The sequence below is a fragment of the Rhinoraja longicauda genome, chromosome 11, assembly GCF_053455715.1.
Source record: "Rhinoraja longicauda isolate Sanriku21f chromosome 11, sRhiLon1.1, whole genome shotgun sequence".
Taxonomy (NCBI): Eukaryota; Metazoa; Chordata; class Chondrichthyes; order Rajiformes; family Arhynchobatidae; genus Rhinoraja; species Rhinoraja longicauda.
In genome coordinates, this window is record NC_135963.1 from 37,395,051 (window position 1) to 37,417,095 (window position 22,045).

The 22,045-nt window shown below is 42.4% G+C and overlaps 1 protein-coding gene across 2 annotated transcripts in view; it reads left to right on the forward strand.

Moving 5' to 3' along the window:
- The window catches only part of astn1 (astrotactin 1), a 1,605,092-nt gene that overhangs the window by 1,478,223 nt on the left and 104,824 nt on the right, over nt 1–22,045 (forward strand). For both annotated transcript variants that reach the window (XM_078407397.1, XM_078407398.1), the window contains 2 exons: nt 1,638–1,771; nt 19,304–19,461. In XM_078407397.1, the coding sequence (XP_078263523.1) occupies nt 1,638–1,771; nt 19,304–19,461 (292 nt within the window). The remainder of the gene's footprint in view (nt 1–1,637; nt 1,772–19,303; nt 19,462–22,045) is intronic.

Genomic DNA, 22,045 nt, shown 5'->3' on the forward strand with positions numbered 1-22,045 from the left:
CATCTGGTAGATTGTTTGTCTTCCTTAGTGAAGACAGATCCAAAGTACCTGTTCAACTCGTCTGCCATTTCCTTGCTCCCCATAATAAATTCACCTGCTTCTGTTTTCAAGGGAGCCACATTTGTCTTAACTACTTTTTTTTCCTCTTCACATACCTAAAGAAGCTTTAACCATCCTCCTTTATATTCTTGGCTAGCTTACCCTCTTACCTCATCTTTTTGTCCCTTATTTCCTTTTTTGTTTTCTTCTGTTACTCTTTAAAATGTTTCCAATCCTCTGGCTTCCCGCTCATCTTTGCTATGTCATACCTCTTCTCTCTTATTTTTATACTGTCCTTGACTTCCCTTGTCAGGCACGGTCGCTTCTTACTCCCCTTAGAATCTTTCTTCCTCATTGGAATGAACTGATCCTGCGCATTCTGTACTATTCCCAGAAATACCTGCCATTGTTGCTCCACTGTCATCCCTCCTGGAGTCTCTTTCCAGTCAACTTTGGCCAGCTCCTCCCTCATGCAAGGGGATCCTCCCTAATGTAAGAGGATCACTGGTCGACATTGACTCTGTGAGCCGTAGACCCTGATTCCATGCTGTATTTCTAAAACAAAAGAAGGAGCAGGGTTGTTGCGGGGGGGGGGGGGGGGGGGGGGATAGTGGATGGGATGCACAAAGGAGTAGAGGTAAGGGAGCGAGTGGAGACGAGAGGGGGAATTTGGAGGGATGATTGTTTGCTGGAGTGCCCAACCTCTTCTGTTAATGCTCCTTTAAATCTCTGTGCCTTAAAAACAGATCCCTGTCTTTGTCAAGCTGGTTAAGAAAAGGCTGGTTTGAACAATGATTCAATGATACTTTATTGTCGCATGCACCGAGGTGCAGTGAAATGCTTTGATTTGCATTCAACCTGGTAAAATCATGCAGCGGACCGCACCTAGGCAGTACACAAGTCGCTTCGTTTCTGGTGCCGACAAAGATGCATAAAGTTCATCAAACAGACCTATAGTCTGCCCGCAGCTTCAAACCAGGTCCGCCGGCCGCACGTGGCAGCGTTCCATCTCGACAGCTTCAGAACAAGCTGCAGAAGTGGTCGGTGCGTTATCAAGCTAACACTTTCCTCACACTGCAGTTGTTTTTTGTTGTATATTACAGGCTCTCAGCAAAAGTTATTTAATGTCAACCTTGCAAAAAACAGGCTGAAATAATATTTGATTAAGGATGGGTGTGAAAATGACAAGCTTAACCAAACGGACAATCTAGGTCCAAATTTATAAGAAGCAGGGACTCAGTGATTAGTATCTCAAATGCTCTTCTGAGTCAGAGAATGAAATGATGTAATGGTGGTTTACACAACAAGATTAGCTGAAGTATCTTTCACAACACTATGTAGCTCTGTGCAGCGCAGGCGTTGAGATTGTGCTGTATGCAGGGTGATTTCTCTGCACTGACAGAGTCCATAATCAGTGTCAGGTGATGAAGTGTAGAGATCTTCAGAACTTGTGGAAATCGCATTGATTCAGATTCAAATGTAGAGATCTTCAGTACTTGTAGAAATCACATCCTTTCACATTCACTTAAGATAGCTACCAATATTCAACGCCATGGAGCGCGCACTGCTCAGTATCTAACTAGATCTTATCCTCCTAGGCAATCTACGAAGCAATGTTGAGTCTACTCTGGTGTTCAGGAGGAGGTGATGTCATTGATGACTGGTGCAGATGTGACTCTACAACCTTCAGTGTTGACGGACTCCCGAACTGTGCTCCACTGCCTCAGCCGATGTGAGTATCTATTCTTTAAGAGCTTTTCCATGAATATTGCACATATTCCGATTATATCCAGTATTTAATTAATTTTGTGCAAGAGATATATTGAGGTGTCGAGCTGGTGTGATGCCTTGATTATAAAAGCATAATCCAGAAAGGATAAACGCTCCAGGTCCTCACTGGTGGCCTTGTATGAGTTCAGGAGGAAATACTAAATATTTACTCAGTTGTGTTGGAGGTAAATGAAGAAGGAACAGAGCAGTGCTGTTGATGTTAACCTTTTTGCGTTTAGTACGGAGACCACAGGTAGTTTTCACTTAGCTTTGTAGCAGCATTTGGCAGTTTAACATATGACGCTAATAGTGCAGGGGACTAACATTGATGATATGGTGGTATGGGTGAATGCCTCGGTGAGTTGGAGGACGTGCAGATCCACTCAGCATGCTCTGAAAGCAGCAGGATATGAAGCATCTGGTTAAACTCTTGGGCAGCGAGGAAGATGCTGGAAGGGGGAGGTGGTGAAGGAGGTTGTATGATGCCAACTACAACCGGAGATGGAGAAGGCACGAGGGAACCACTGCATAAACCTACCAAGGAAGCAGAGAGTGACAGATGCTGCAGTAACTCAGCAGGTCAGGCAGCATCTCTGGAGGAAAGGAATTGGTGACGTTTCCAGTCGAGACCCTTCTTTAAGCTGAGTGTTTGGGGAGAGGGAATCTAGAGGTATGATTGAGACAGAGGAGAGATTGAATTACTAGCAGCTGAGCTGATTCTCCCATTTTTCTACATTGATTTTTCACTGCAATTTCTCCCTCCACAAAAACAAAATCAGCAATCTCATTTCCATTGTTATTTTAAAAACAAAATCCAGTTGCTCCCTTACTATGAGATTTCTTCCTTCAATGGAGCTGCCCATTTTACTTCAATGTTCTCTGACTTTGAAATATGTGGAAAGGATTTTGCTGTTGTTGTTATTAGATTTCATTTACCCCATTCTAATTTCTTCATTACCATTTTTCTATTCTTTGCAATCTATTTTTTAAGGTTTCGTCTTAATATATGCCTCTATCTCTTTCAGTTTCATAACTTTGTTCAAACCTATCCTTTCAGTGCACTCCTTCCTTTGTTTAGTTTAGTCTAATTTAGATATACAGCGTGGGAACATGCCATTTGGATTACTGGCAGCTGAGCAGCCCAACGAAACCTTGAAGTGCAAGCAGATAAGGTGAAGAAAATGACAGTGCACTGACAGGACTGACGACAAGATTTAGGTGAAAGGGGAGTAAATAAAAATACATTGTTCTGGTGTTGCTGTTAATAGTGAAACAGTTTCAAAGTGCATCATTGTTAGATAAATGGAAAGCTAGCTCTAGCCTGTCAAGGGGCATTGAATGCTTAAAAGGAAGAAAAATAATTTGGAAGAAGGTTCGACAGAGTTTGAGGAAGTTTGGGATGAATCTGGAGAATGGGAATTGATGCCCATAGGTTTTGATGTTAATCATGAAATAAGTTTGGAGAGTTAACAAGAGGTGAATGTCAGAGGTATCCGGTGGGGGGAAAGATTGAATAGGAATCTGAGGGGTAACCTTTTCACGTAAAGGGTGATAGGTATATATGGAACAAACTGCCGGTAGAGGTAGCTGAGGCTGGTAAGAAACATTTAGACAGGTACATGGATAGGACAGGTTTAGAGGGATATGGGTCAAAGGCAAGCAGGTGGGACTAGTGTAGATGGGACATGTTGGCAGATGTGGGCAAGTTGGGCTGAAGGGCTTGTATCCATGCTGTAAGACTCTTTAACTCTATGAGAGATGTGGCACTAAAGAAAATGAGAGAAATGGAGGCTGGTGGACTGTTGAAGGATTTAACACAGTGGTGACGATCTCCAAGTTTGAGATGTTGGGAATGGAGAGTCAAAGTGGGTCAGGAAGACAGCATGACAGGCTTGTGGGACTTAACTTACGATAACGTGGAAAAGTTCGAGCGAAAGAAGAATGAGGTTATAGGAGGTGGGTGTCAAGAAGACTTCAAACAAGTACAGAGAGAATTTTTTGGCAGAAATGAAAACATTTTGCCGAATGTGGAATTGCGATGTTTTAACTCTGTGAATGCACATCGAAGATCTCACTCATTAATTCTTACCTTAACTTGATAACGAATAGATTTCAATTGGCTTGTCTGTGTCTGATTCTGATGAATGAGCACTCAATTGAGTACACACGGCTAGAGATTTGCTCAAATTGATTGATTGCTAGCTTTAAAAAAACAAGCAGTTATTTGAATCAGCTCACTCCTGGACTTGGAGAGATTTATTGACATCTTATTCAAATCAGGTAGTTTATAACGTTCAAAAATATATCTAATCAGGTCAAACAACTTTGGTAAACAATAGGCAAAGAATAGAATTATTACATGGGGAATTTATTTCCAGCTTAGCATTGTATTAGCAAACTAATATTTTATATTTCCTGAAGATTGAGTCAACTTTAGCAACTACTTAAAATAATAGTGTTATTGGTAATTTGATATTGATTCTGGTGCAGTTTATCAGATTTATTTGGACATTTAAGGTTGCTTTCAGTTCACTGCAGTGTGATTCTGTTGCTCCATGAAAGCAAGGGGATTACACATGGGGAAAAAATACTGAAATGAACTGAAGAGGTTTTTTTTTTTTTTTGTTCATTTACATAGATGTATGGATAAATAAAAGTGCTTGCTCAGGGACTTTGGGAACTGGGACCTCCCCATGGCTGAGTCATACAGTCAAGCCAAGAGAAGTTTTAAAAGAAAGTGGCAATGCCTAAACTGAAGCAGAAGTGCCCAGGAGAACGCAGAAGTGAACGTGGAGAGAAGGAAATAATGTAATAAAACTGCAGATGCTGGTTTATACCAAAGATAGTTGCAAAATGATTAACGAACTCAGCGGGTCAGGCAGCATCTCTGCAAAACATGGATAAGTAAAGTTTTAGGTCGGGACTCTTCTTCAGACTGATTGTAAGGGGAGGGAACTGGAAGGAAGTAAGTACCAGACCAGATCAGGGCTGGCAATAGATGACCTCATGCAATGTGGGTTACCTGATTGACAGATTATTGGCTCGGGACGGTGTGATCCCAAGAGGGATATATGAAGGAATTTGGGAAACCTGAGTGTTGGATAATGTGAGGAATCTCATTGAGAGACATGGGGAACAAAAGCTTGGAACTGGGAGAGAGCTATATGAGTGCAGAACCCGAGTGGGCACAGGAGTGAATATGTACAAATGACCAAGAAGAAGAGAGACAAAACCAGTGAAAGTGGTTTCAGAGAACTCAGGGTATGAAGGAGTGTGCTTGCACACATTGAAGCACTGAAAAATATTTTAGACTTTGGAAATACAGGCCCTTCGGCTCCCGAGTCCACAGTGACCAGCAATCACCTCATACACCAGGACAATTCTACATAATAGGGGCTAATTACAATTTACCAAAGTCAATTAACCTACAAACCTGCACATGTATGGAGTATGGGAGGAAACTGGAGCACCTGGAGAGAACCCACGTGGTTACGGGGAGAACGTACGGACAGTGCCCATAGTCAGGACCAAACCCAGGTCTCTGGATCTGTAAGGCAGCAACTCTACTGCTGTGCCATCGTGCTGGCCCTTTGGGTTCTTTGGTGTCAGCTAGGAAGGGGTCATTTACCTCTGATCAAACTCCAGCCATCCTATGGTAGAGTACATGTGGGTATACTGGTGTATTGTTGCACTGTGGTGAATTCGTCATCATGCCACAGTGATCACACATGTGTGATACAGTTTCTCGGAGATCTAATGGCTATCTGGGTGAATAGACTCCAGTTAAAAAATCTAAATCAACTCAAGTCATCGAGCCATAAGTCATACAGTGTGGAAACAGCAGCTTGGGCCCAATGTGCCCACACCGATCGACATGCCCCATCTACACTAATCCTACCTAACTTTGTTTGCCCCATATCCCTCTAAACCTGTTCTATCCATGTACCTATGTAAATGTTTCTTAAACGTTGCGATAGTACCTGCTTCAACTACCTCCTAGAAACATAGAAACATAGAAACATAGAAAATAGGTGCAGGAGTAGGCCATTCGGCCCTTCGAGCCTGCACCGCCATTCAATATGATCATGGCTGATCATTCAGCTCAGTAGCCTGTACCTGCCTTCTCTCCATACCCCCTGATCCCTTTAGCAAAAAGGGCCACATCTAACTCCCTCTTAAATATAGCCAATGAACTGGCCTCAACTACCTTCTGTGGCAGAGAATTCCACAGACTCACCACTCTCTGTGTGAAGAAATGTTTTCTCATCTCGGTCCTAAAAGACTTCCCCCTTATCCTTAAGCTGTGACCCCTAGTTCTGGACTCCCCCAACATCGGGAACAATCTTCCCGCATCTAGCCTCTCCAACCCCTTAAGAATTTTATATGTTTCTATAAGATCCCCCCTCAGTCTTCTAAATTCCAGCGAGTACAAGCCCAGTCTATCCAGTCTTTCCTCATATGTAAGTCCCGCCATCCCAGGGATCAATCTGGTGAACCTTCTCTGTACTCCCTCTAAGGCAAGAACGTCTTTCCTCAGGTTAGGAGACCAAAACTGCACACAATACTCCAGGTGCGGTCTCACCAAGGCCCTGTACAACTGCAGCAGAACCTCCCTGCTCCTAAACTCAAATCTTCTTGCTATGAATGCCAACATACCATTCGCTTTCTTCACTGCCTGCTGCACCTGCATGCATGCTTTCAATGACTGGTGCACCATGACACCCAGGTCACGTTGCATCTCCCCTTCTCCCAATCGGTCACCATTCAGGTAATACTCTGCTTTCCTGTTCTTGCCGCCAAAGTGGATAACCTCACATTTATCCACATTATATTGCATCTGCCATGCATTTGCCCACTCGCCTAATCTATCCAAGTCACTCTGCAGCCTCCTAGCATCCTCCTCGCAGCTAACACTGCCACCCAGCTTCGTGTCATCCGCAAACTTAGAGATGTGGCATTCAATTCCCTCGTCCAAATCATTAATATACACTGTAAATAACTGGGGTCCCAGCACTGAGCCTTGCGGTACCCCACTAGTCACTGCCTGCCATTCCGAAAAGGACCCGTTTATTCCTACTCTTTGCTTCCTGTCCGCCAACCAATTTTCTATCCACCTCAACACTGAACCCTCAATACCGTGTGCTTTAAGTTTGTACACCAATCTCCTATGTGGGACCTTGTCGAAGGCCTTCTGAAAGTCCAGATATAACACATCGACTGGTTCTCCCTTATCCACTCTACTAGTTACATCCTCGAAAAATTCTATAAGATTCGTCAGACATGATTTGCCTTTGGTAAATCCATGCTGACTTTGTCCGATGATTTCACCACTTTCCAAATGTAATGCTATCACATCTTTAATAACTGACTCTAGCATTTTCCCCACTACCGATGTTAGGCTAACTCGTCTATAATTCCCCGTTTTCTCTCTCCCTCCCTTTTTAAAAAGTGGGATTACATTAGCTACCCTCCAGTCCTCAGGAACTACTCCAGAATCTAAAGAGTTTTGAAAAATTATCACTAATGCATCCACTATTTCTGAGGCTACTTCCTTAAGCACTCTGGGATGCAGCCTATCTGGCCCTGGGGATTTATCTGCCTTTAATCCATTTAATTTACCTAACACCACTTCCCGACTAACCTGGATTTCCCTCAGTTCCTCCATCTCTTTAGACCCCCGGTCCCCCGCTATTTCCGGCAGACGGTTTATGTCTTCCTTAGTGAAGACAGAACCAAAGTATTTGTTCAATTGGTCTGCCATCTCCTTGTTCCCTATGATCAATTCACCTGTTTCCGACTGCAAGGGACCTACATTTGCCTTAACTAATCTTTTTCTCTTGACATATCTATAAAAGCTTTTGCAGTCTGTTTTTATGTTCCTTGCCAGTTTTCCCTCATAATCTATTTTCCCTTTCCTAATTAAGCCCTTTGTCCTCCTCTGCTGGACTCTGAATTTCTCCCAGTCCTCTGGTATGCTACTTTTTCTGGCTAATCTGTATGCTTCATCTTTTGTTTTAATACTATCCTTGATTTCCCTTGTTAGCCACGGATGCACTACCTTTCCTGGTTTGTTCTTTTGCCAAACTGGGATGAACACTTGTTGTAGTTCATCCATGCGACCTTTAAATGCCTTCCATTGCATGTCCACCGTCAACCCTTTCAGCATCAATCGCCAGTCTATCTTGGACAATTCACGCCTCATACCCTCAAAGTTACCTTTCTTTAAGTTCAGAACACTTGTTTCTGTATCGACTTTGTCACTCTCCATCCTAATGAAGAACTCTACCATATTATGATCACTCTTGCCCAAGGGGCCTCGCACAACAAGACTGCTAACTAACCCTTCCTCATTACTCAATACCCAGTCTAGAATGGCCTGTTCTCTCGTTGGTTCCTCGACATGTTGGTTTAGAAAACCATCTCTCAAACATTCCAAGAAATCCTCTTCCTCAGCACCCCTGCCAGTTTGGTTCACCCAATCTATATGTAGATTGAAGTCACCCATTATAACTGCTGCGCCTTTAGTGCATGCATTTCTAATTTCCTGCTTGATGCCATCCCCAACCTCCCTACTGCTGTTAGGTGGCCTGTACACAACTCCCACTAGCGTTTTCTGCCCCTTAGTGTTTCGTAGCTCTACCCATATCGATTCCACTTCCTCCAAGCTAATGTCCTTCCTTTCCATTGCTTTAATCTCCTCTCTAACCAGTAACGCTACCCCACCTCCTTTTCCTTTCTGTCTATCCCGCCTGAATATAGAATATCCCTGGATGTTGAGCTCCCAGCCTTGGTCACCCTGGAGCCATGTCTCCGTAATCCCAACTATATCATAATCATTAATAACTATCTCCACATTTAATTCATCCACCTTATTACGTATACTCCTTGCATTGAGACACAAAGCCTTCAGGCTTGTTTTTACAACTCTCTTACCCCTTGTACGATTATGTTGAAAAGTGGCCCTTTTTGATTTTTGCCCTGGATTTGTCTGCCTGCCACTTTTACTTTTCACCTTGCTACCTGTTGCTTCTACCCTCATTTTACACCCCTCTGTCTCTCTGCTCCAGCTCCCATCCCCCTGCCACATTAGTTTAAATCCTCCCCGACAGCACTAGCAAACATTCCCCCTAGGACATTGGTTCCATTCCAGCTCAGGTGCAGACCGTCCTGTTTGTACTGGTCCCACCTCGCCCAGAACTGGTTCCAATGTCCTAAAAATTTGAATCCCTCCCCCTTGCACCATTTTTCAAGCCACGTATTCATATGAAATATCCTCCTATTCCTACTCTGACTAGCACGTGGCACTGGTAGTAATCCAGAGATTATTACCTTTGAGGTCCTACTTTTTAGTTTATCCCCTAGCTCTCTAAATTCACCTTGTAGGACCTCATCCCGTTTTTTACCTAAATCGTTGGTGCCAACGTGCACCACGACAACTGGCTGCTCACCCTCCCCCTTCAGAATGTCCTGCAGCCGCTCAGAGATATCCCTGACCCTTGCACCAGGGAGGCAACATACCATCCTGGAGTCTCGTTTGCGGCCGCAGAAACGCCTATCTATTCCCCTTACAATTGAATCCCCTATCACTATAGCCCTTCCACTCTTTTTCCTCCCCTCTTTTGCCGCAGAGCCACCCACGGTGCCATGAACTTGGCTGCTGCTGCCTTCCCCTGATGAGGCATCTCCCCCAACAGTATCCAAAATGGCATATCTGTTTAGGAGGGAGATGACCGCAGGGGACTCCTGCATTACCTGCCTACTGCTACGCTGGCTAGTGGCCACCCGTTTCCTTTCTGTCCGCTTATCTTTTACTTGTGGTGTGGCCAACTCGCTATACGTGCTATCCACGACCTTCTCAGCCTCGTGGATGCTCCAGAATGAGTCCAACCACAGCTCCAACCGTTCAATGCGGTTTGCCAGGAGCTGCAGCTGGACACACTTCCTGCACACGTAGTCGTCAGGGACACCGACAATATCCCTGATCTCCCACATGTTGCAGGATGAGCAATCCACGGGGCCGATCTCATCTGACATGTCTTACCCCCAAATTAAATCAATTCCCTCTTAATCCTTTAAACTGTACCTTTACTAAAAAGCACTGAACCCTTAACTCACTGAACCCTTAACTTCCTGAACCCTGAACCCTTAACTTCCTGAACCCTGAACTCACCGAACCCTTAACTACAAGTACGAATAAAAAGCAGAATTACAACGCCCAATCAGCTGCTTCCTCTAGTCCGCTTCCACCAATCAGCGGCTTCCTCTGACAGTGCGTTCCATACACCACCACTCTTTGTGTGAAAAAGTCACCCAAGAGTTGTCAAGTGTTGAAAGTTATCATCAGATCCATGCCATGTTGCTTAAAGGCTGTCCAGCTCTTAAGCAGTATGGTCATAGGAAGGATATCTGAACATTAAAAATATTCCCACACTCCCAAGAGTCGACTATCTGTTAATGTACATCTGTGGCGTCTTTATATCTTGGAGCAGGGTTGGTATATTGCATGGTATTGTAATGGGAGCGATCTCTGGAGGATTGTGCTTTAATATTTCATATACTTCCCAGATATGCGACTGTATTAATCACACAAAGTGCTCGGAGTAGATTTGTAATGGCTTCCTCCTGATTTATGGACTGACAGTAATTAAAATGAAAGTAGTACCACAAAGTCATTTTGTTCCACTAATATCAGCTCAGTGCAATCTTGGAACCACTTAATATTTCTTTGTTAAAATAATGATGATGACTGAAGCACATAATTGTTTTGTTCACCTGTTAACATAGCCAGAATATTAAGGATGAATGGACACCACCTACAAACCAAATAGTTCTAATTTGCCTCAGATTTGTTGATACTTTTGAGGCCTTCCAATTCTCCGCTCTTCAAGGCAATACAGTGACACAGTGGTAGAGTTGCTGCCTCATAGCGCCAGAGGCCTGCGTTTGATCCTGACTACCGGTGATGTCTGAACGGAGTTTGCCCGTTCTCCCTGTGACAGCATGGGTGTTACCCGGGTGTTCCGGTTTCCTCCCACATTCCAAAGGCGTACAGATTTGTAGGTTAATTGGCTTCTGTAAGTTATCCCTGGTGTAAAGTATAGAACTAGTGTATGGGTGATCATTGGTCAATGTGGACTCAGTAGGCCGAAAGACATGTTCTCACGTTGTACCTCTAAACTAAACAAAGCCTAACTCAATCTGACCAATCATTTCTTGACTTTATTCATCAGTCTGCCCAAGAGATAGACACATGAAGGCAAGTTTGAGATTACTTGTTGACTCCAGTCATAGCTGCTGGAATGTCAGTGGAGCAGATCGGCGAGACCAAGCGCAGTCTCAGCAATCATTTCGCTGAGTACCTCTGCTCAGTCCACTATAACCTACCTTATCTCCTGGTTACTAAACACTTTAACTCCCCCTCCCATTCCCAAACTGACCGTTCTGTCCTGGGCCTTCTCCATTGTCAGAGGGAGGCCCAGCGCAAATTGGAGGAACAGCACCTCATATTTCGCTCGGGCAACTTACACTCCAGCGGTATGAATATTGACCTATAACTTCAAGCAACCTTTGCCTTCCCTCTCTCTCCATCCCTCCCCCCTTCCCAGTTCTCCAACTAGTTTAACTGTCCTTGTTTACATTTTAACTGTTTGCTTTGTTGTTACCTTCTCCCAGCTAACGAGGATCTATTCTACATTTTCCTTAATCTCCATTGCATTAGTCTCGTTGTCACAATTTACATTTCCTTATCTCTGTATCTCCCTCTACTCTGATTCAGTATAAAGAAGGGTCTCGACCTGAAATGTCACCCATTCCTTCTATCCAGGGATGCTGCCTGTCCCGCTGAGTTACTCCAGCATTTTGTGTCTTTCTTTGGAATGTCAGTAGAAGTTGCTTAAAAATACAGTGTCATGTGGACTCCTATTTGCTCCCCTAAGTCAGTAAATGCAATGCATAGCAAGGATCTGTGTTGCACAGCTGAATAAATTCCAAGATTTTGTCTAATGTCACACCTGCCTCAATTGTTGTCCTGTTGAAAATATCCTTGGTGTTCTGTGTTATTAAGGCACGAAAGGAATATTGGTTCAGAGCCCTTGTTCAGTAAGGGGAAGATGAAATAATGAAATCAGGTCCAAACAAAGGCTAGGCCATTCGAAAAGCTTCATTCAGGGGAAACCAAAACACTAACTTTTAGCTGACTCCCATGATCAATTGGACTGCTACAATAGGGCGGCACTATTGCCCAGCTGGCCGAGCTACTGCCTCACAGCGCCAGGAACTCAGGTTCGATCCTGACCTCGGGTGCTGTCTGTGTAGTGTTTGCTCGTTACCTCTGGGTGCTCCGGTTTCCTCCTACATTGCAAAGATATGCAGGTTTTCTAGGTTAATTGGCTTCTGTAAATTGCCCCATGTGTGTAGGGGGTGGATAAGAAATTGGGATAACATAGAACCTGTATGAACCGATGTTCGGTGTACTCGGTGGGCCAACTTGCCTGTTTCCTCACTGTATCTCTAAATACAAAATCTTGAGAATGTGAGGAGAGAATTGGATGAAAATGGAAGGGGGAGGTCACAATTTGGCCACTTCAAAGTGAGACATAGAATGAATGCTGTTATGAGGTGCATCTTCTGGAGATTCTCCACCGAGAAATGTGAATATGTACCAAAGATGTATGGTAAAAAAAAAATAACTGTGCTGAACATTAAATGAATGCACAGGAAAAGATTAGAAATTAAGTGTTTTCTGAGGGATGAAAGGATGTCGGAAATAGTTTCATTTCAGAAGGGTCCCGACCTGAAACGTCACCCATCCTTTTTCTCCAGAGATGCTTCCTGACCCGTTGAGTTACTCCAGCAATTTGTGTCTATCTACTCAAAAGTTTATTTGTTCTCTAACGAGTCTATTTTCTTGATTTAATTATCCTTGAAAGTGAAAAGATTGTATGGTAGGTTTGATGTTCCTGTGTCAGGGTCCATTAATATCTGAAAATGTATCATTATATTGCAGTATCAGCGGCTGATCATTTGCATAACTACACATGTACCAAGCACACAATAAATATGACATTTTCATGGTGGGCGAGTGATATTTAAATTAATTACCATACATATTTCTCAGTGTAGACAATTGTGTTAGAATGGCACTACTGGTGTTTTTTTAACAAAGATAAAGATGGTTCTTTGGTCTGTGCTTCCTGTGTTGGTTCTTTGACGGACGGATTAAACCGGATCCATTACTGCATGGTCTCTTCAGCGTCATGTATTCCTCCTGCCTGAAATCTTTATGTGTTTTGTCCTTGTACATATGATTCATTCACCGCAGTAAAGCATTCCATGCACCTGTAGCTTTTGTTTTTGTTTTTTTTTACTTTCTTTTTTATTTTTATTATTTTTTTTTACATACATACAAACACAAACTAAACAAACATAGGAGATGCATATTGATTGTAAATACCCTTACTTTAAGTTCCCAAAAACGGAAGAGACTCGAGTCCCGGCATTGCCTGTATTAATAATGACCATCTTTTATCAAACATGTCTGTTGTCAACTGTAACCTTGCTGTGATTTTTTCCATTATATACACATTTTTTACCCTATCTCTCCATTGCATTATGCTTGGAGGCTGTGGTTTCAACCAAGAGGTTGTTATCATCTTCTTTGCTATCAGCAGCAGGATTGTCAGTAAATGTTTCGAACTCTTATCTGTCATACTGTCAGGAATTATACCCAAAATGTAAAGTGCTGGTTCCAGAGGGACGTTAATGCCCATAATCTGTTTAATTTCCTTTTGAATATTCTTCCAGAAATCCTGTATTTTTGGGCAATCCCAGAATATATGAGTGGAGTCCCCAACTTCTCCACACTCCCTCCAACATAAATCAGTTGTATTACTATATTTCGATGTAATGAATGGAGTATAAAAGTAACGCATTTTAACTTTCCAGTCAAATTCCCTCCATGTTGGGCTCTTAGTTAGTTTATGTCCCTCTTTAAATGATTCCTCCCACCCTTCTTCTGATATTATGATATTCGCTTCCAGTTCCCATTTTTCTTTGATATGTAAGTTGTTCTCATTGGATTCATGTTGTAGTGCTTCATAAATTTTTGATATAATCCCTTTTTTTGACTTGTCTTCCGAGAACCCCCACAACACTTCCTCTAATTTAGATGGAGTCTTGCAGATGTTCTCCCATTCCTGATGTTTCTGTAGGTAATCTCTTAGCTGTAAGAATTTGTAAAAGTCATGAGCAGGTAAATTGAATTCTTTTTGAAGTTGTGTGAATATTTTCATTGTTTGTCCCTGAAACATTTGATCTATGTATATTAGCCCTTTGTCAGCCCATCTGTCAAATCCTGAGTCCATGGTAGATGGTACAAAGTCTGGGTTTTTTGCTATTCTAGTAGCCCTGCTTACAGAATTTGACAGCTTCAGCTTCTTTCTTACTGCTGACCAGATTTTCATTGTTACCCTAATCCACTCGTTGCCCATCCTGAGCCTCTTCCGGGCCTTCTCGTTTAAAAATGGGAGTGATTCTAAAGGCAAATTTTTACAAGCGTTTTGCTCCATCTCCACCCACATTGAATCTTTCTCTTTAGTGGTCCACATGATTAAGGCTCTGAGATTTTAGGTCCCTTCATCCCTTGATATGCTTGTTGTTAATTAATTTATATCATTCCAAATTTATATCATTTCAAAAAGTAGCTCCTTACACTTCCATTTGAAATTGTAATAATCATCTGACCTTTTCCTGATGCCATTCATGTCCTTATAATGCCTTCTACGTCCTCCCTACTATTTGCAAAATAGACTTACTCTTGTGCCATTGACATATTCCATTACCATGCACTTTTTCGCAAATCTGAACTACAATATACCAGGTGGGACACAAAGTACTGGAGTAACTCAGCGGGTCCATCAGTATCTCTGGAGAACTATGGATAGGTGATGTTTCAGGTCGGGACCCTTCATCTGAATGAGGGTTCCAACCTGAAAGGTCACCTCTCCATGTTCTCCAGAGATGCTGACTATGCCATTGAGTTACTTCAGCACTTTGTGTCCTTTTGAGTAAACCAGCACCTGCAGGTCTTTGCTTCTATAACTATGAAGAGCGGCACAGCAGCGCAGCGATAGAGATGCTGCCTGGTGCCACCAGAGACGTGGGTGCAATCCTGACTACGGGTGCTGTCTGTACGGAGCTTATACATTCTCCCTATGAAGGCTTAGGTTTTCTCCAGGTGCTCCGGTTTCCTCCCACACTCCAAAGACACCCAGGTTTGTAGGTTAATTGGCTTTGGTAAGTTGACCCTTGTGTGTAGGGGGTGATTGCTGGCCGGCCTTGCCTTGGTGGGCCTTAGGGCTTGTTTCATGTTGTGTCTCTAAACTCTAAAATAAAAGACTTGTGAGTTTTCAATCTCAATCCTGCACCTTTGTAATCATCATTAATGGGATTTGTTATTGCAAATTCCAGGAAGTTAACTGAATTTAACTTCCATGGTGGGATTAGAACTCATATCTCTGGGTTGATCGTCCATGCCTCTGGAACACTCATCAGGGATATTATCCGCTGTTCCATCACTACACCTTGTACATGCAAAACAGCAGAGTCTACGTGGATAGCTGTTCTCTACGGAAACATTGCCCGCATTGCGATTCATTCCTGCCCAACTTAGATACATACCAAGGGTAAAATATCCACTCACTGACCCCAGCTTGTACCATTGATGCAACTCACTGAGTTTTCTCATAAAATATGTCTCTTAACAATTCCTTTGGGAAGGACTTGATCCAACATCAACTGAAAATCTATGTGCACATTCACAATATTCCCTTTATCTATCCAATTAGTCACTTTTTCAATATTTTTTTTTTTAGATTATTGGGCATATTGGCTGTTCTTAATTAGCCCATCCATCTTTAAATGCTCACTAATGTATTCTGGCTTCCTGGATTCTCACCACATGACCAACATCACTAAATGATCTTTTCCAGCTTTCTCCCTCTACCACTATCAGTCTGAAGTAGGGTCCCGACCCAAAACAATGCCTGACCATTTCCTCCATACATATTCCCTGACTCACTGAATTCCTCCAGCACTTTGTGTTTTGTTCAAGATTCCACCAGCTACAGTTCCTTGTGTCTCCAACTGCTCTGCACATTTGTGCGACCATCTCTCCTTACCCAAAAGGAGGTGTTACATTCACAACTCTCCTGACTATCAGCACTGGGAAAACTGTTCTCAGTCTTCGGTGTATTTTCTGTACTGCCCAAAGTTAGTAAGGTTACATTGCATTTCTTAATTGAAGACTCCCAGTTATTGTTCAGTTCCTTATTTGCTAACTTTTCTTCTCGTCTCATTTCTTCTTTCACTGAACTTTCCCTTTTTCCAATCTAACATCCCTATCTTTCAGATTTTCATAACTGCAGATGCTGGTACAAATCGATTTATTCACAAAATGCTGGAGTAACTCAGCAGGTCAGGCAGCATCTCGGGAGAGAAGGAATGGGTGACGTTTCGGGTCGAGACCCTTCTTCAGACTCAAACTCTTTCAGATTTTCATTATCGTTTTCTATTATCTCCCGCCCCCAGGTTCATTATCATTATTTCCTAGTCTGCCTCCCGCTCTCACATCAGTTATTAGTTTTATCTCCCACTGCTAAATAGAGTAAAACATGTTTCTGAGTTGGTTGAGAAAAATACTCATGTTAATGTGCTTTCCAGGACAGCGTAAAACATAAGGAAGAAAATGTAATCTCTAATTAGTCTTAGTAATTAGTCTAATATTAATTCTGCGGTTTATGATTTAGAAGCATTAGTTCTTCTGGAGGAACTCAGCAACATCTGCGGAGGGGAATGGACAGGCAACATTTTGGGTCATGACCCTTCTTCAGACTCAAGAATCAGGATTGTTTAATTGTCATATATACTGAAACCAGAACAATGACAGTTTGTTACTGCAGCAAAATAACAGGCATGTGTAAAAAGTACTCATAGATAGCATGATAAAAAAAATTTAAAAATTAAAACCCCATACCAATGCAAAAAGCCTGAATTCTTCAATGCAACCTGAACAATTCATATTTTAGTTTTTTGTAGTGTTCAAGGGCTTGATGGTTGTTGGGAAGAAGCTGTTCTTGAACAGGCATCACGGTTTTCAGACCTCTTCCTGATGGTTGGAATCAAATCAGAGCATGGTCTGTTCTTTGATGATGCTGGCTGCCTTTTCGAGGCTGTGCGTTCTATCGGTCCCTTCGATGAATGGGTGTTCTGCAACTGTGAAGGACCCGGTAGTGCTCATCACTTTTTGTAATCTTGATTCCTGGGTGTTCGAGTTGCTGATACAGGGCATGTTGCAACCGGATTGATGGAGTCGAGGGGAGAAAACTGGTAGTGAAAGGTGAGGGAGTGGGGCAAGAACTGGAAGCTGACAGGGACGTAAAACTACTAAAGCTCGATTTAAATAATAAACTGATCATAATTTTTCAAAAAAACAATTGTACGGAAGCAACAAAAAAACAAAAAAAACATGTTTCCCCCCTCCCCACTTCTACTTTCAGTATGAAAAATGGTTCCGACCTGAAACGTCACCTGGTCTTTTTCTCCAGAGATGTTGCCTGACCTGCTGAGTTACTCTGGCTTTTTGTGTCTATCTTAAAAAAAAAGAATGTTTATTTTAGATTTCTTGAGTTTGAGTTTAGTTTATTGTCACATGTATCGAGGTACAGTGAAAAGCTTTTGTTGTGTGCTAACTAGTCAGTGGAAAGAGAATACATGATTACAATTCAGCTAGCCACAGTGTTGTTTGTGAGGGCATATTGGGGCCGGTGATGAATCCTGCATCTTCTCCATCGTACAAGTACAAGTAAAGAGCCACAAGGGGAGTACAGTGTTGCAAACATATGCATTTTTGGATCATGGAAGCTCATCTACCTTCTGCATGGAAAGCTTGATGAGAAGGCTGAACATTTCAGGACCAAGAAGAATAATTCTCCTGCGTACCATGAATCAAGTGAAGCCTGTGACCAGTCGTCTTATCTCAGGTTTGGAAATATCTAGTCTGGATAAGAAGATTTTGTTCAATTATCTGAAGTGTTTACACATAAGACCATGCCCGTTTCTCAGTTAAACATTCCCAGACAAGAAGACCTGAAGCAATGTCCTTACTTGAAGGATGTCAGGATTTCTGAAATAGACTCTGGTATTGACCTACTCATCAGGCAAATGCTTCAAAGGTATTGGAACCTTGGGAGCAGGTCAATAGCCAAGGGGATGGACCATAAGCTGTGAAAACCCTGCTAGGATGGGTTATTTATGGTCCCCTGAGAAAAGACCTTGAGAGCAGGGATGGAAATGGCTGCCCTGCTGCTGCTGTCAATCGTATATCCATTGCAAACCTAGAGGAGCTTTTGGTCAAACAATGCAATCATGACTTTGGTGAAAGATCCAGCAAAGAAAAGGAAGATTTATACATCAGACGTAGATGGAGACAGGTACAATATATGGCAGATCTCTTTTGGAAATGGTGGATACGAGAATATTTGCCTCTGATCCAGGAACGACAACGGTGGTCAAAGGTGAAAAGAAGCTTTGCTACAGGTAACATTGTTCTGGTGGCCGATTTTACTGCTTCACGTAGCTCCTGGCTAATGGGCAGAATATTGAAGACTATACCAGATGCACAAAGTCTTGTGCATACCGTTCGACTTCAGACTAAGAGCAACATCTTGGAAAGACCAATTACGAAGATATGTCTGCTACTAGAAGCTGGTACCTGAGTTCAGCAAAGACTGGTGGCTTGAAGATTGAAGAATCCCTCTAGTAGATCAGATGCCAACATAGAGTGCATGCTTTATTTTGGTTATGTATGAAGTTTTTATGGCTCCTTTTAATGTTTATTAGTAATTGTTTTGTTATATACTTAGAACAATTAGGGGCCAGTGTGTAGGAGCCATTTGTGTTTATTAGCTATTTTAGCATATTATATTATTTTATATCCTGTTGTATTACTTTTGGACACTTGGGGGTTGTTGTGAGATGAATATTAGGCTTATGTAAATGGGCATAATGGGCATATATGGACTGGGAGGAGCCAGGGGAGGAGCCAGAATTATGAGTATAATTGAGATTTCACTCACGTAATGCTTCAGACACGGAGGAGCGACGGTATGATATAAGTTCTTACCAAAAATTAAATGACAGGAGATACACTAATCTGTTAGTATTACTACTTCTATAAACGACTAACTAAACTGAAACGTCACGAAGGTCTCTCTGTTGTTCTTTGCGTCAAGAAATATCACTCCACTCCTTTGTCATACGGTAAGCTTAATGACTTTATTGGGAAGGACTAAAGTTGCCGCTATACATGATAAAGGTAATAACATGAATAACGTTTAGTGCAAGATAAAGCCATTAAAGTATGATCAAAGATAGTTAACTGGTACCTGATAAATCTTCTCATCGATACATTTTCAATGTATTTATTTTCTTTCTACAGTCTGAGGCTGTCACCTGCACACGAGCCGAGCAGCTCACTGGTGGTTTTGGAGTGGGACCACACCGAGCCTGCCATTGGGGTGAAGATTGTAGATTACCTGATCAGTTTGGAAAGGGTCACCATCACGGATCGGGCAGAGATGTCCAAGGTTGAGACAGGTGAGTAAGAATCAGGTTATGCCTGAGGTAGATGAGCTGGAGAATGGCTAGTCTTGCCCGAGATTGGCCACAGACCAGACCCATGGAGTTGAAGACGGAATGGGATGCAATTATTTATGGTTGGACAAGTTACATTAAAAGTGTTTCCCTGAATAATTGGTAAATAATGCTTCAATGCCCAACCTTTACAAGTAACACGGTAGCATGGTGGCGCAGCGGCAGAGTTGCTGTCTTACAATGCCAGAGACCCGGGTTCAACCCTGACTGCGGGTGATGTCTGTACAGAGTTTGTACTTTCTCCACGTGACCTGCGTGGATTTTCTCCGGGTGCTCCAATTTCCTCTCGCACTCCAAAGATGTACAGGTTTGTAGGTCAATTGGCTTGGTAATATAGTGCTAGTGTGCGGGGATCACTGGATGGCGCAGAATCTGGCTTGTTTCCACGCTGTATCTGTAAACTACATTAAACTAAATACGTTATTAGTGACAGAGGTGACATAAAGCCACAGAGCAAAATTAAGTGCCACGCATAATTCCTCAAGCATTAGAAGTGGCAGTGATTGTCCTAATTTAAATAAAATCAGTTTTGGCCACATTTCCAGTAATAAAGCATAAGAAATGTAAGCTGTAGAAAGGTATAGGAGCCTTGAGCTTGTTCCCACATTCATTCACATCGTAGCTGAAACTTTACCACATCCACTTATTCATCCAATTTCTATATTTTCGGAATCATTGTTTAGTTTAGTTTAGAGATACAGCGTGGAAACAGGCCCTTCGGCCCACCGAGTCTGCGCCGACCAGAGATCCCCATACATTAACTCTATTCTACACACACAGGGGACAATTTACAATTTTACCAAGCCAATTGGCCGACAAACCTGTAATGTGGATTGTGAGAGGGAACTGGAGCACTCGGAGAAAACCCACGTGGTCACAGGGAGAATGTACAAGCTCCAAACAGTCATAGCACCCATAGTCTGGATCGAACCCGGATCTCTGGTGCTGTAAGGAAGCAATTGTACCACTGCGCCACCATGCCGCACTTAATGTCTTAAAGTCTATCAGTGGATATCTAAACATTAAGGATCCATACTTTCAGAGGTGTAGAATTCCAAAAATATTATTATCCTGGGTGTCAATAACATTTCATTTTGTCTTACTCCTAAATGGTTGACATCACACCCTGTGGTTTCAGACTCTCGTTCCTAAGGTAAAAGCTTCAGGTAAACCACCCTGTTCATGATTTTTACTAAGCTATGTCCCAGCATTCGACCAGCCTTGATCTCAGAACACTTTCATTTTGCAATAGGATTAATATCATTGACCGTGCTGGAGATGGTGCACTTACGGTTTCAAAAATGTATTTAAAAATAAATCTGTGCTTGTTTAATTGTTGCTGCTATTGTTTCTGCCATGCTTTGAGAAATTAGAGATCTTGTACTGAAACTGAATCTAACTGGTAACGACCTAATGATTCACAATGATGGTTGAGGCTGAATAACCATGATTTTTGTACACATGAATCCAATGTGGGAGCAGAACTTTGGCTTACACTTATTCAGTAAACTCCCTGTGGAATGTTGTCCCAAGTCAGAACTGTACCTACATGTTTTAAGTATTTTGGTTATCCTAAAATAAAAAAAATGTATATTTCAAATTGTTTTAATTGTTAATAATATTGTAATGTTTCAGATAGAGTGGTAAAGAAGGCGTATAGTAAACTTGCCTTCATTGGTCGAGGCATTGAGTAAGAGAGTCAGGAATTTATGATGTAACTTTTTAGAATTTTGGTTTGGTTTGGAGTATTATGTGCAGTTTTGGTTTCCTTATTATTAAAAGGATGTGGAAGTTTTGGAAAGGGTGCAGAGATTTAACAGAATGCTGCTTGGATTAGGGAGTGTTAGTGACAGGGAGAGGTTGGACAGATGTGCACTGTTTTGTCAGGAATGTCAGAGGTTGAAGGGAGACCTGATAGAAATATATAAAATTACTAGACCAAGTGGACCCATTGGGCCCAAACCTCTCCTGCATTGGGCAGCAGCCTCTCCTACCCCCCTCCCCCTCCCCCCTCCCCCCCCCCCCCACTTCCCTTTCCCCCTCAACCCCCCCTCCCCTTGTCCACTATAGTGCGTAGGATGGAAAAGTAATATAACATAAAAATTAGCACAAATAGTTGTTCAATATTCGGCTGTGACTCAGTGAGCCAACGGGCCTGTTTTCACACTATCTCTGAACTAAACGAAAAACTAAACGGAACTAATTTATGCCTTTACAGATATGGAAGGAATATTGAAATGAAGTCCACTTCTTCCTTTCTTCTATAGGATGTGAGCTCTTATCCACATGAGGAAAGGGACATGGAAATTAAATTAACCTGTTGATATGCTGCTAGATGTTGGAAAACATCTTGAGTGGATGCAAAATAATGCAGGCATCAGGGACACTCATTTACACTGTAGAAGGATCAACGTTGGATAGACACAAGGAACTGCAGATGCTGGAATCCTTGAGCAAAAATGCAGAGTGCTTGAGTAACTCAGTGGGTCAGGCAGCATCTGTGCAGAACATAGATCGGTAACCATTC